Source organism: Rhipicephalus microplus, chromosome X (assembly GCF_043290135.1).
Source record: "Rhipicephalus microplus isolate Deutch F79 chromosome X, USDA_Rmic, whole genome shotgun sequence".
Classification (NCBI taxonomy): Eukaryota; Metazoa; Arthropoda; class Arachnida; order Ixodida; family Ixodidae; genus Rhipicephalus; species Rhipicephalus microplus.
This window is the reverse complement of record NC_134710.1, coordinates 43,860,452-43,875,015: the sequence shown is the minus strand read 5'-3', so window position 1 is coordinate 43,875,015 and position 14,564 is coordinate 43,860,452. Positions and strand designations below refer to the sequence as shown.

The following is a 14,564-nucleotide window of genomic DNA, read 5'->3' as shown; positions in this document are numbered from 1 at the left end:
CACTACAACATCCGTGTCGTTTGGGATGATGTGTTTCACCCAGTACTTACTGGGAGGGTCATCTTGCATCATGCCTTCCAAGATTTTGTAGCCACCGTCACAGTTAGTCGATGTGGAACGTTCGTTTCAGTACTGTGCAGTTCCTCGTTAATAGAGTCAACCATTATTCACTTAAAAGTTGCACTTGCATGGTACGACATCGTATTTCTTTCAAGAGGCAGCTTCTTTGAGAGGCAAGGAGGCACATTCGGAAATATTGTGGGAATCGCGTTCGTCTGCCAGTGAAGGGTTATCACGGGGGATTTCCCCAAACAGACAATGAATTTCTCGTCTAAATGGGAGGAGCACATAATGCAGTTGTTCTCCTGTGGCTTGTCAGTATGAGCAATCGTGCGCTCCCAGGCTTTGTGCCGTTCATTGTCGACAGGAACAGCGAGGAAAGACGTCATTAGCTTGTTTGTGGATCGAAAGTGCAAAGCAGGGGTATTTGCTATTTTGCATTTATAAACCACTGTGGCACAGCCAAGTCTGTGTGTACCGATCTCAAACAAGTTCAAACCAGCTCACTAATGCAGACTCCCTTGCGCCATCCACATGTGGAACGGCCTTGCGGATGTAATTGTAGCTGAACGCAATCAAGGAAAATTCCTGCACTTTCTAATCGCCCATTTCCAGGATTAACTGATCGGTTTATTCATATCAAGATCTGCACCTACGCGTTTAATGACTGCTAGTTCCTTGGGTTATTTTCTTCTCTTCTTTCAATTTTTTTTCCTTATTTTTAAATTTTTTAGAAGCTTTGAATGCTAACATGCCATTCAATTATGTTGTGCAATCTTGAGCAACGTTCCCTCTTGAATAATAGAAAGTATTTTTACAAATTGTGTTTTAGTCAACATCTCAAATGTATAATAATCTGCTTTTCATGGCTACTGTAATCTTATTAAAATTAGTTTTCTTTCTTTTTTTTCGTTATTGCTATTAAGAGTTGTATGATCGACAATTTTTTATGTTATTGTTTGTAAGTTGTGCAAATCCATGTATCTATTCTTTTGATGCTCCCCTTACACAATGCCCTGTTGGGTCTGTAAGGTATATTGAATATAATTGATTTGTGGGGTTTAACGCTCCAAAACCACCATATGATTATGAGAGACGCCATAGTGACGGGCTCCATAAATTTCGCCCACATGAGGTTCTTATCGTGCACCTAAATCTGATCACATGGGCCTACAACATTTGTGCCTCCATCAGAAATGCAGCCGCCGCAGCCGGGATTCGATCCCGCGACCTGCGGGTCAGCAGACAAGTACTTTAGTCACTGGACCAAAGCGGCGGGGCAGGTATTTTCAATATAAATAAAAAAAAATATGATCAGTGAGTGCGTTTCCAGGCTTTGGTGCCAGTCGGCGCCACGATAAGAACACTTTGATCATAGACGTTAAGGCTACTAGCGCATCGTCACTCAGGATAATGCGCTAGTAGCCTTGACACCGAATACGTAGCAGCAGTGTCGATGTCGCAGGTGCACTTCATGTTCCATTAAGCTCCCATATGCTGTTCGCCATCGAAATAAAGTAACTTCCACGCGATGGATGTTATTAAAATTTGGCCAAGAGAACCTAGGCACACCGAGCAATCGAATGACTGGCACATCTCTATTTTAAAATTTCATGTCAGTGCTCCTTTAAGGGGAGATGCGGGTCGAAAAACGCGAGTTTTTTTTTTTTCAAAATTACCGATTTTTTATTTTCGCCTGTTTTGATAAGATTAGTACCTCTACTTTTATGGAAAAAAAATGCAGGTCGACACTTAACTGGAAATGCTTTAAAATTGCGTCTAAAGAGCACAAGGTGCCTGTTGAAAGGTCCAAAGTGTGCAGTCTTCGAGCACCTTGTCGCCGATAATGCGCCGCCGTTCGCCATTGTTGATCACATGAGCCGAAGAGTCGAGCCTCACTCTTCAAATAACGGTTTTCTTCGCTGTTGCAGCGCAAAAATAATAAAAAGTAGCACACTTCTGCGCGTTTTTCGAGAGTCCCGACGGGCTTATCACGTGGCACGAACGAGAAAACCGCCATTGGCCGCTGCGCGCCAGTATGTGCTGTCAAGCCTATTTGCGGGGTCCATGTCTTGTCGAGCAGCGCAGCTGAACAATGCTTTTCTCATGTAATTATCTCCGCTATGAATGAAAAAAAGCCATTGCTCGCAAATGAAAGCCGTTGTGCGGCGCGCTCTGTAGGAATAGGCTACGAGCAGCTGGTCAGATTTGTGGCAATTGTTGGCTTGCAAAAGCCAATGCCTCAAAAGTCATTCACACCAGTCAGCCAGATAGTTCGTGATGGGGCAAAGGATGATGTCAGCGCCAATCTTGTGAGGTCAAAAGAGCTCGCAGTGGGGGAACTTAGCAGGGATGACATTGCCAATATGTACGACGGTATGTGGCACAAGCATGACCGCAAAATGGCATGACACTGGACTTAGTTTTGATTTTTCAGTCCTGCCGAATTTCTTCTTAGCTTGCAGTTGGCACATGGCTCTGCCAGATGGAGCGGAAATTTGGCAAGCGTTTCATGGCCTTGTCTGTGAGCGAAATGTCTGTGAGGATTCGGCTCGAAAAAGTCGAGAGGGACAAACTTATGGTGCTGGCGTATTTTAGTGGCAGTGGCCACTACAAGAAGGATTGTTCTTTTTGGTTGTCAAATTTCATCAGATTTATTGATATCTTTCATAAATAAAAACTCCATTTAACTTTAAAACTCGTTTTGCTCAAAACACAAATTTTGCCACTTTTTTCAATGTGTCCCTTCTTTTTCTAGTGCTTGGATCTGCATAAAATTTTGCCTAATTTTTTCCCAAGGTATGACAAATGCAATTATCTAGCTTAAATTTCAATATATTATTGTATAATAAGAAATTGTATGTAAACCTTTACTAGGGTAGGTGAAATATGGACTTTTTAAGTATTATTTTTCACGCCAATTACATGTTTTGTATGTGCTTCTTAATTAGTTATTTGCATTCAACACTTTATTTCAAACATTACGATCTATGAATGGTAAAAAAATTACAGAAGAAAAGGGTTAAGGTTTTAACTTTGTCATGTTGCAGAGCTAAAAGTATGCAACTTGCAAGAAAACTAATTATATATTTGAAATAAGCATAAAAAGTTCCACAAACAGCTCAAATTTCATTGCTCTAGGGTGAATATTACAAAAAAAGTGTCTTCGAGTAGAATCTCCCCTTAAAGGGCAACTCACCAGGTTTGATAATTTTGAGCTGACAAGCGCAATGCGTAGACGAGGCGTTCATGATCACGTCTGCCGAAATTCGCAACACTACGCGCCACGGAAATGGGACAAATTTCAAGGTGAAAGCTGCTCGCTCTCCCCTCTACCGGTGCACGCGTAGAGAATGAGGGCATGACGTCGGCGTAGGAATGGCCCTACGTACACAGCACTACGGTCACATTGGTTCTCTACGTAGACGACTCAGCTCCGACGTTGTCAACAGTATACCACGTGACATGGCAAAAATTATTTAACACAACATGCGTAGCTTATGTATTTGTTGCTTTAAGAGATGAATAAAACTTGAAATAAATAATGAGACAATAAAAAATTGTGTGCGTTTTTCTTACATTTTCTTCCCGTGAAATGATACGAGATGCGGGGCTAATGTGCCACAGTTTCACATGTGTTCGGGTTCCCGCGGGCAGCGCATTGAGCAGACGACTGCCGTGGAACGCTCCTACGCGTTCGCGCACTGATTGTGCTCATCTACTCTACCACGTCTCAGCCAGCGTTTCCAAACAATCCCGCAGAAACAGGCAGAAGACCACAAAATAACACTGGTCAACAAAGTAACGCCGCTCGCGTGCACGAGGGCTGGGCTTCTTCGGGCACATCATGTGAACGTCACCTCTTGGTCGGATGCCAGAGAGGATGGGAAAGAGGTTTGGCTTGCGAAGGCTACGCAGAGGAGTGGCAAGAGTTTCGAGCTTGTCTCCTCTCACCCTCGTTTCGCGCCACTTCAAAAAACCTGTTTTCTCCGCTCGTAATGAACCGATTCGAAAAATTTTTGTGGCAAAACGTTCCTTATCGAACACCCAACAACTTCCACTGAAACTAAAATTCGGTATGGGGCCTGGTGAGTGGCCCTTTAATCTGCCCTGAAGGCATTGGCGTCAGCCACTCCTGATGATCCGCAGATCACATTGCCGAAATATTCCTATGAATTCTCGTCAATCGCACAAACCAACCGATTGACACAAACGACAAGCTTTCCACCTATGCACACAAGCCAACTAGGAAACATTTTAGGTTGTAAACATAATATTTGTGAAGTCCGGCAAAATTTTCAGTTGGAAAGTCTTCAACTACTGCCAGTACTTATGAGCAATCAATATTTATTTCCAGACCTCGGAAGGTCTACATGTTTGATGGCGGAGAGCTGTACTCCCAGCTCTTGTATTTATACGTTGTTCTGCGCATATAAGAAGTCACAATAAACCATTAGCGCATCTTGAATGATTAGGCTACTTGTTTTTCAATGCACGGTGAGTGAAGCAGCGTGCCCGAACTCGCATGCCGCAGTTGCGCGTGCGCGAGTTCGCGCAAGTCAAAAGAACACTGGCTAAAGGGACAATGATCACTCTAGTTGCCGAATCTTTCGTGCTGTCAGTTTTCTAAACGCGAAGCAGAGGTTAGTACAGAAAGTTCATGAGCAGTCTATACCTCGCGCCAGCTACTTCAAGCGACGCAGCAGCCTCCCCTTTAACCTTCTCTTCAAAATGAAGCAATAAATGTGATGCCGTGATGCTGTTTTTTTTTTTTAACTGTCAGTTATTGACCCTGGAAAGTTGAGAGGCGAATGTGTAACAAGGCATAGCCGCTTCACAGGCCTTCCGACACCAGAGCCGTCAGCGATGGCCTTATTATAGCTCTGCGTATTAAAACCGAATTGTAGCTGCTCCAACCAGGAGACATGCCCTTATAAATGAGATGATAAATGAAATGAGATAAATGAGATGATATTTAAAAAGAAAGCGAGCGAGAGTTTTCGATTCGGACCCAGCAACCTCGAGTTTGAAAGGGCAGGGTCCTTTAGTGACTTTTACCGCCACAGCGATTATAAACGTGGATGTACGAACTGGTAGAAGGAAGTGCGAAACAACTCTTTTGCATGATGATCCATTAATAAAGCATATTAGAGGAAAAGTGTCAACCTGTTTGCATCATTTATGTGTTCTGCGGACGCGAAGCATGAAAAATTAGATGTGCAAACGTAGACGTGACAGACATTCTGGTGGCACACGTGCAGTAATTAGTGAAAATTGCTTTATTCAAACGAGCTATTGGCAGCATTTCTAGAACAGACGACGTCCACCTATGAATTGCCACCACAGTTTCACGCTACCGATTCGACTAGACGTCGGGAGCCCCTGCAGACAGCGCGTTTCGCCAATAAGCAAACTTGCACAACCGAGTTGCGTCGGCACCAAACATAGCATCTCGGATTTTAGGATGCGCACGCGACCGCTGTTTATTGAGCTATTTTTTGTAATAAGATAGGTACACAATTGTGACTGGTGGCCCCCAGAACAAGGTGCACATGTATTAACGTGCCGGCTTAGCTGTTGCCGGTGATAGACCATCCCGAATCAGACTTTGGCGCAGTTTGGCACAATTTCCGTTGATATTATCAGGATAGTGCAGTATATCTGATTTGGCACACTTTGGCGCTGTTGGCTCGAAAATGGAATCACTGGATGTTGTGTATAGAGGTGGCATTTCGGATGCAAGGGCAGTGCTGAAGAGGTACTGCTGTTCTGCATGAGAAGTGCTTGTGGGCAGTTGGAGAACTGGGGAGTGAGCCATAACGTGCCAAGAAACAGATGACTTCAGCATAGATCCCAAGCATGTGCACAAGTGTGTGAAGCCCTTTCATTCATTGTACATAATCAATGTGAAATATTTGACAATAAACGGAGACACCGTATCGTTGCCAAGAGACAAGCCGTGTCTCAAGCCTAACGTCATTTCTCGTGTGTTCGAGGGCCTACCAACATAATTAATGAATCTGAGGTCGTGACCATGGACAGTTTGTATGCCACTGAAACCAATTAAACGAGCTCGACAGCCATCACGTGCAAGAAGAGTTTAAAGCCATAATAAATGGGCCAATAGCTACTCATAACGACGAAGACAAGATGCAAGATTTCTGTGTCAATACTCCATTACATTACCTTTAAATTTACGCTACCTCAGTGCTGAGTGAAGGCCATAATCATCTCAATTCTCAGAAGCATCTGCATGGCTTGATTTCTCTATAAGAAAGACCAAAATAACCATCCTATTAGGTGTCCTGATTCACGAAGTTAGTATGGCATTGATATGCAACCGTGTGTCAATACTTATGACACTGCTCATGCAAGATAGAAAATAAGAAGCGCAATGTGGATTCAGGGAGACAATCATTTATGCGGTTTTCATCGGGAATATTGAGAACAAAAAGTAGTGCAAGGAAACTGTGCCACATAATCGCACTGATATGAACAAAACTAGCAATGATATCGAGGCTCAAAGATGTCATTTCCCATCAAGCAACCGTTTCATTTACGGCTGCAATTGGTCGATGAATTAGTTCTCACGTGCTAGAATAATTTCCGTTATATAAAATTATTTTGTCAGTAATGCTAGAATGACACGCATGCAATGGAAAATTCGGGCAATAAAAAATGCATGACCTTCAGCTCAGGTTATGCATTTAATGGTAACACCACTGATGTCTTGTCTGTAAATAAAATTACTGTGATGTCAATATTTTTTTATTATTATTTGAAGCCTGTTGGGCCAACGAAAGAAAAATTTCACAGCAACAAAAAATATACATACGGATTGTCTGCTAGCATGCTGACCCACCAGCTAAATTTGAAATTGTATAGAATGTTTTCTTCAGTACAATAACATTACTAGAAATTTCAAGTTTAGTTCATTTATTTGCTACATCAAAAAACAGAATTTAAATATTGTCTTTAAAAAAAAATGTGACCTCCGGCCACGTCGTATCAGAACAGAAAATACAAGCGTCGCCTGCTGCGGCCACTTCTCTAGGTGGCCTTTCTTTTATACTGTGGCACAGCGAGTGGCCACCACTAGCTCTATGTTAAACTGAAACGACAGTTTCGTGACCAGAACTGCTGTTGACGGACTATAATGATAGGTAATGCTGTAGGTCTGGTTTTGCCGCAACAGAGGCTATACCACTGCATTCGTTGCCGTAAGGTGGAGGGACACTCCTTGATGAAAACACATTAAAACTTTATTAATTCAGCCCAATCATTTCAAAATCCCGCTTAATTCGAAAGATTTCTATCGCCATGTACTTTGCAATACAAGTTTCAGGGGATAATTTGAAGCGGCGGGGAGCCCGAGCCCGATTAATTCGAAAACTGTGTGCCACGAGCAGATTCCCGATCCCGATTTCACCGCATATCCACAAAAAAAATGGCAGCCCTTAGGAGCCACAAAGCAATGCAGTGCAGTGATACTAATGAGTGACAGATGAAGCACTCCAGTAATCCTTCCGCAAGCGCAAAAAAAGAAAAAGTGGTGAGGAGGGGGTGTGTCTTGTGATCGATTTAAACGTGCACCAGCGGAAAAGACGTGCTTCACTGCACTACAGTAGTGACACACGCGGGCAGCACATCGCATACTTCTCTGAACATCAGCTAAAACAAAGGTCAGACTGATGCAATTCGTGATGTATGCGAACTTCCGGTTCGCAGTTGCTTCAGCAATTTGAGCACTTGCACTGCCGGTGAAGTTCTTGCCTGGAACGCCTACTTCAAAAACTCAGCTGGAAAACTTCAATGATCATTTTTTCCACCAAAACACATAGAAGATTCAGTCACACTGGTCATTGTTAAATAATTTTATGTACCAGAAAACCAGTCTCACCACGACGTGCTGACGCAGAGTGAAGCAGACGACATGATGCCCACGTGTCACCATTATGTTGCAGAGAAGCATATCTTCTGCAAGCGCACATTTTAGCTGACCACCATGTCCTCCTAAGCCACTGACAAGCAGTGGTGCCCAAGTTCACCAGTGGTTGTGGCAAAATTGGGCCCAAGTATTGTGAGAAAACATCACCCTTGGAGCTGCAAACTAGCTGGCCCGTCAAACAACCACCTCCGATTACTTTTGACATATGAAAATTCCTTGCGTCCCACTTTTTGTACACTTTAATAATTTGAAAACCAGCTTAATTTGAAGGCTTTTCACAGTCCCAGTGACTTCGAATTGATGAGGTTTTACTGTAAGGCAGCTATGGCATAAACGCACAATTAGCAGGAGATAAACGAGCTTCCCCAGGCCGCGCGTAATTCCAGTCTGAAACATGTTGAAGTTACAATTTGTAGTACATTATTCTTCGGTAATTGAAAAGCAGCCATTATAAGCTGTGAGCAGACTATAAAAAAGACGCTCCAAATTAGCTTTTTTTTTTCATTTTTGAGTGGCCTTACAGTTTACTTTCACTGTTTTCCAACTTGGACATCAGTAAATAACTGAATCTAAGCACTGTACCCCACAGCTCAGTTACTACCGAACACCTGCTGCTGTGGCTTGATGGCCATACCTCTGCAGTGATAAGCGAACAGCTGTCAGTACAATTCTTGCGGCGGTGGCTGCATTCTGACAAAGGCAGACTGCAAAATACATGTGAACTTAGATTTGGATGTCCACTGCAGGACGAAGGGCTTTCAAACTTGACCTTGTCCTGGGTGAGCCGATTCGGTCTTATGCCCGCAAATTTCTTATCTTTGTCACTCAACTGAACCCTTTTCCATTCTCGGGTGTGCTTCGTATTTTATGGTATGCACGGTCAAAATGAATGAGTTTTCGTCAAAGGTATGCATCATGACGAGAATAACGAGATTCCAGGTTTGAGAAGGAAAAGAGCGGAATGTATTCCTGCTTAACACGCCAAACAGTTTCCACAACAGATACGACCTCATCTACTCCAAGTTTCTTCTGCAGCTTTCTAATGGTAACACCAGAGAACTCTACAAAAGTAAGCAATGATAACACCAGAGAACTCTACAAAAGTAAGCCAAATGTCATACATTTGATACCACACAAAATGGCTTTGTTATACAATTCAATAATTGTTTTAAGTATATATGTACTGTGGAAAAACATTCTTAACTGTTATATTCCATAGTTTGTTTTTTGACGTCTGTTTTGTTAAAGACTGGTTGTACCAGCTTCAACTTATTAGGAAAAAGTGCACACAAGCTTACCTTTCGATGTTTTGTGAGAAGTAGGAAAGCAACCAAGCTTGTGCTCATCAATGAAAGAGATGCTGTTGACTCTGAATAAAATATACATCAATAAATTTAAAACCGAAAATATTCAATCTAGTCCTCATACAGAGCTAGATGAAAACTCACGGTGAACAACATGGTTGGCAAGGCTTTTAATAGCCGCTCGAGTCTCTTCAGAAGTGCCGTCTGGACTGGATAGTGAGGTTGTACTCGTGCACTCATTGTACATGACTGTTCTTGAGTCTTTTGCAGCTTCCAGCAAAGAAAGAGGGCAGTCAAAGTATAGTGGCGCGGAAGGCGAAATTCTGGCACGGTTGAGGAACTCCTACAATGATATGCACACAAATAGAATAAATAATTAACAGGCTGCCAATAATAGGTTTTTATCAAACGGTGCAATAAGGCAACGCTACTGAAGACCCTACCATCAGAGAGAATGGCTGACAGAAATCGACACGAACAGCACCATAGTTGGAATGTAATATCTTCCAGATGGAAGTGAGTGCTGCTGTGAATGTCTCCATCACCTTTGGCTCTCCCTGGAAGTAGACAAGGAGAAATCGGGAAACTGAAAGAAAATGCTGAATAAAGAACAAAAAATAGAACAACTAAACTAACCAACTGCTCACTGACAAAGTTTCCATCCAACAACTTCTCATAGCTGATAGAAATGGGTACTATAAGAATGTCTTTCCAAGGCTCTGAAAAAAGAAAAAAAAAACACCATACAACCACAGAATATGGATATCACTTTAAATGAAATGTTTCATCATGTACAGTAGCGATTAAGAATACAAGAATGAAAAAAAAAAAAAAGAATTAATGCCTACCCTCATAGAAAGAGTCAACGATGACTGACAGGAGACCTGCTTTGGGGAGGCGAGTTTTCCCAGTTCGTGATCGCCCTCCTTCGAGGAAGAACTCCAAGCTATGGTTCGCCATCAAGATCTCTTTCATGTACTGAAACAGTGCAATAGTGACAGTATGTAAGGGCTATTGCTTTCACTTCCGTGAACATGTGGCTTTAAAAGGACGTCCAGCTGAAATAATGGCCTCGATTTGAAGCCCAGCACTAAATGAGCACTCATCATTGTGAAGGTAGAAACCCAACCAATTTCATAAACTTTAAGGAAATGCTGCCAACAAGCTATAAATCACCACATTGTAGACTGGCATCACTATAGTTTTTGCTAATAACTTGATATCTTCTATATACACTATTATAAAAAGGCTCCTGTAATTATCAGTAATTAAAACAAGTAAATGATCAAACACTGTTTTGCTGCCAGCGTCACTTACCTGCCTGTGCCCTTCAAGAATGCTTTCTTAGGCTCAACCAATACATCTGTTCACTTGCATAATTAACACCTAACTACAAAGCAACCAAGCACTGTATTGCCACAAAATTTAAAAGCTAGATCAGCCAAGCACTTCTGAAATTCGCAGAAGCAGTGAGGTGCAAACCAAGTGAAAGTGCAGTAGTATATGCCAGAGTCTTCCAATACTTTCAATACCGGTTATGAAGCTCCGCCATAACTAGATGAGGGAACTTTCAGTGCTGCAAGCGGACGCCGCAGGCAGACGGCAGCACTGAACCCAGCTGCCAGTGTCACTGCTAAATACTGTGGCATGTCACCATGCAGTTTTCACCGTATATCTGCTATTGTGCCGAGTAAGTTACATCCGAAGATTGGATAGAATGCCACGTATGTTCTGCATACCTAGGTGTCAATCCAGTTACTAGGGAAATGACAAAAAGCATGCTATATTGCAACAAAAAACTGGTGGTTTCACATTTAATTACCCACAAGTACGTGTGTGCGAAAAGTACTTCTATGAACAAGATCTTTCACATGGACCAGTGGCTAATCGGAGGAGTTGTGAAGCCACTGCGTGACGTTCCGAAACTTTCCCCAGATGTTGTACCGAGAAATTTCCAAGGAATCCCGGCCTATTTGACTAGTGCAAAACATAGCTCACCCGCCCACAAAGCATCGCCAGGAACTGTGAGCCGAGCTGAAAACCGTCGATGCTACACAAACACTGTGCATGAGCCCCTTAGACACAGCTGCCCGAGATAATGACGCAGTTAACGAAGATGAGCATATTGACCGCTTCTTCCTCGTTGCATGCCAGTAATACAAAAGTTCGATGAGTGAAATGTTCTTCATTTCCTTTTATACAGGCACTGAGATGACCAAAAGTGTAGAGGTATCAGGCCAAACAGACGGAGCTACATGCAGCTCCTCACAGCTTCAAAAAATTCAAGGCTCACATCCGTTGCTTGGAAGAGAGACTTCGGCGCTGCCAATTGAAACTTAGTAGGGTGACAGTGCAAGAGAGGATGGACCAAAAACTGCAAAACTTGCACAAGCTGTCAAAGCGTGAAAAGTTCATTTTCGATCAATGAATCTTGAGCACGAGAAAATAACTTTGTGAATAAGTTGTTGATGCCGCCAGTCAATTTTTTCACTTGATGGGGTATCTAAGGCTTTTGCCTTAACAGTTAAAACAATAAAAAAGGGCAGGTGAAACACAGCGTGGGTAAACTACACAGCAGAGTAAAGAAGGACTGGAAAACTACATTGCATGAGCAGCTGAACTACAAACATGCTACGGCACCATAGCGATAAATCAATGCAAAACAAGACACGAAAACCAGGTAAAAGCCATATGAAGTATTCCTTGATCCTCATCAACCACTAAATTCAAAGCACAGATTCACTCCATTGGCTGTTGGTTCAATAAATACGGGGCTATTTAAGGATCTTTTCGTATACTAACACCAAATGTACATATGCTAGCCTGAAAAGATTTGATATGCACTGTGAAGTGCACCTCCCCGGTGCCCCAGAGTCCTTATCGTCCAGAAATTTTCGCTAGATGCTTCATGAAAAAGCAAAAGCGATTTTATATTGGTAGCTTATCTCACAGTGGAGGCAGCACGAGTTTGTTGCCATCAAACTTCTTTCTAGCTTCCGGGCCTTCTTCAATGCCAAATTTCACTGTATTAGAGCTTTCCCGAATTTCCTTGAAGGTAACATATCTAAAATATAAATATAAATATAAATATATAAATATAAATATAAAAATATAAATATCCTTCAAAAGTACATTTAATCATGTTTTGCATTTCAGGCACCTGCCATACAATTGCAATGTCGGGGCTGATCCACTACCTACGCACGGGCGAGAGTGCTCCTACGATGATGATGTTTGATGTTTTGTGGCGCAAGGGCCATTTCATGGCCAAAGAGCGCCAGTTCATCTTACTAAAAACATGGACAATGATTGTGATAAGCGGCTGTATAAGGGCCATAAAATTCCTCGTGGTAAGGCGGGTGAAAACATACAAGTAATAAAATCATGACAATGCTGTGAAAGGTGTGTGTGGTGTGAATAGGTGACAAAAGTTGGTGATAATGAAAAACAATGGTGGACATGTATGGCATTAGCCCAAGTACCTCACTCGTTCATACCCTTGCGTCCAAGGGCCGTAAGGCAAGTGCGTTCTTGTGTAGTCACCGCAGCAAAAACCTCTCTGGAGAGGTCATGCTACGGAATGCCCGGGTATATCATATGAAAATTATGAATTTCTTTTAAAAACGCTAACAATGATTTATGACTAAAAAGCGGTTCCCTATCGATGAACATTGCAGGGTGCAATGGTATATGTTGTCGGTAGGGTAATGGAAAATGTTGTTTTCTTAGAGTTTCTAAGTGTTTGCACTGGATTAACATGTGAAGGACTGTTAATGCTTCACCACATCTGTCACACAATGGTGGATCGCCACCGGACAAAAGATATGTGTGTGTTGTGTATGTGTGTCCCATCACGAGTCTCGTTAGTATTACCTCTGTATGACGCGATTTTGATACTGGCAGCCAATGACCAAGGTGTGGCTTAATAATGTGTAGTTTGTTTTGTGTGTGTATCCCACTTGCTCTGCCAGTAGTCCCTGAGGTTTGGTTTGAGAGACGGCTTAAGATCAAGGGCCGAGATTGATATGGGTGTAGGGGCAGTGCTTTTGTGGACAGATGCAGCGAGCTGATCCGCCCTCACGTTGCCTTGGATCTCACTGTGCCCTGGCACCCTGCACACTACATGTTGTTTGAGTGTGTAGAGTGTGCACAATATGGAGTAAAGTGAGACAAGGACTGGGTTTTTTTGTTTTTTAAGAATGTGCAGAGCCGTTACCACACTGAGGAAGTCCGTATAATCACTGCTTTTTGTATTTGTAATTGCTTGATATGTTTAGCCGCCACAAGTATCGCATAAGCTTCCGCTATGAAGATACTTGTGCCTGGATGTAGAGGGCCAGCATCCGAAAAGGATGGGCCGACAGCAGCGTAGGACACAGAGGAGTTAGACTTGGAGGCATCTGTAAAGAACTCGTTACGTGTGTATTTGTGTTGAAGTTCCAGGAAGTATGTTCGGATACGGGCAATAGGCGCATGTTTTGTAACTTCTAGAAAAGACACATCGCAGTCTATAGATGGCGGGTATGCTACAGGAGCCATTAAACTGTGTTCAAGTGACACTCCACAGTTTCCTCAGCTAGACCCTTCAGGCGAACTGAGAAGGGCTGCCTCATCGAAGGCCTGTTTTGAAACAGAATGGAGCTCGACAAATCATTAATAGTAGAGTATGAGGGGTGCTTCTTGTCTGCTTTTACCTTAAGGAAATAAACAAAGGACATGTAAGTTCTCTGCAGATGAAGCGACCACTCATTTGACTCAACATAAAGGCCTTCTACGGGGCTGGTGCAAAAAGCACCCGTAGAAAGGCGGATGCCCAAATGGTGCACGGGGTCCAGCATCTTCAAAGCACTTTGAGTCGCAGACTGATAAACAACGGCCCCATAATCTAAGCGGGTGCGAATGAGGCTTCTATACAGGTTCATGAGACATTGCCCGTCACTACCCCACGTAGTACATGACAACACTTTTAAAACATTCATGACTTTTAAACATTTTGTTTTTAAATACTTGATGTGCGGTACGAAGGTCAACTTGTTGTCCAAGATTAAGCCTAAGAATTTATCCTCCGCATTAACAGACAGACGTTGACCGTTCAGTTCAATGACGGGTTCTGAGTGCATGCCTCTCTTTCGGGAGAACAAGACACACATGCTTTTTTGTGGGTTCAGTCGGAATCCGTTTTCCTCTGCCCATTTGGAGACCTTGTTTAAACCTAACTGAACCTGCCACTCACACATTGCCAGATTGCAAGA

General features: G+C 42.7%; 1 protein-coding gene across 3 annotated transcripts in view; it reads right to left on the bottom strand.

Annotated features, from left to right (window-relative positions):
• The window catches only part of mino (glycerol-3-phosphate acyltransferase mino), a 147,897-nt gene that overhangs the window by 71,543 nt on the left and 61,790 nt on the right, over positions 1-14,564 (bottom strand). For all 3 annotated transcript variants that reach the window (XM_075876358.1, XM_037426900.2, XM_075876359.1), the window contains 5 exons: positions 10,161-10,290; positions 9,949-10,031; positions 9,756-9,869; positions 9,457-9,655; positions 9,307-9,377 (listed from right to left, as the gene is read on the bottom strand). In XM_075876358.1, the coding sequence (XP_075732473.1) occupies positions 9,307-9,377; positions 9,457-9,655; positions 9,756-9,869; positions 9,949-10,031; positions 10,161-10,290 (597 nt within the window). The remainder of the gene's footprint in view (positions 1-9,306; positions 9,378-9,456; positions 9,656-9,755; positions 9,870-9,948; positions 10,032-10,160; positions 10,291-14,564) is intronic.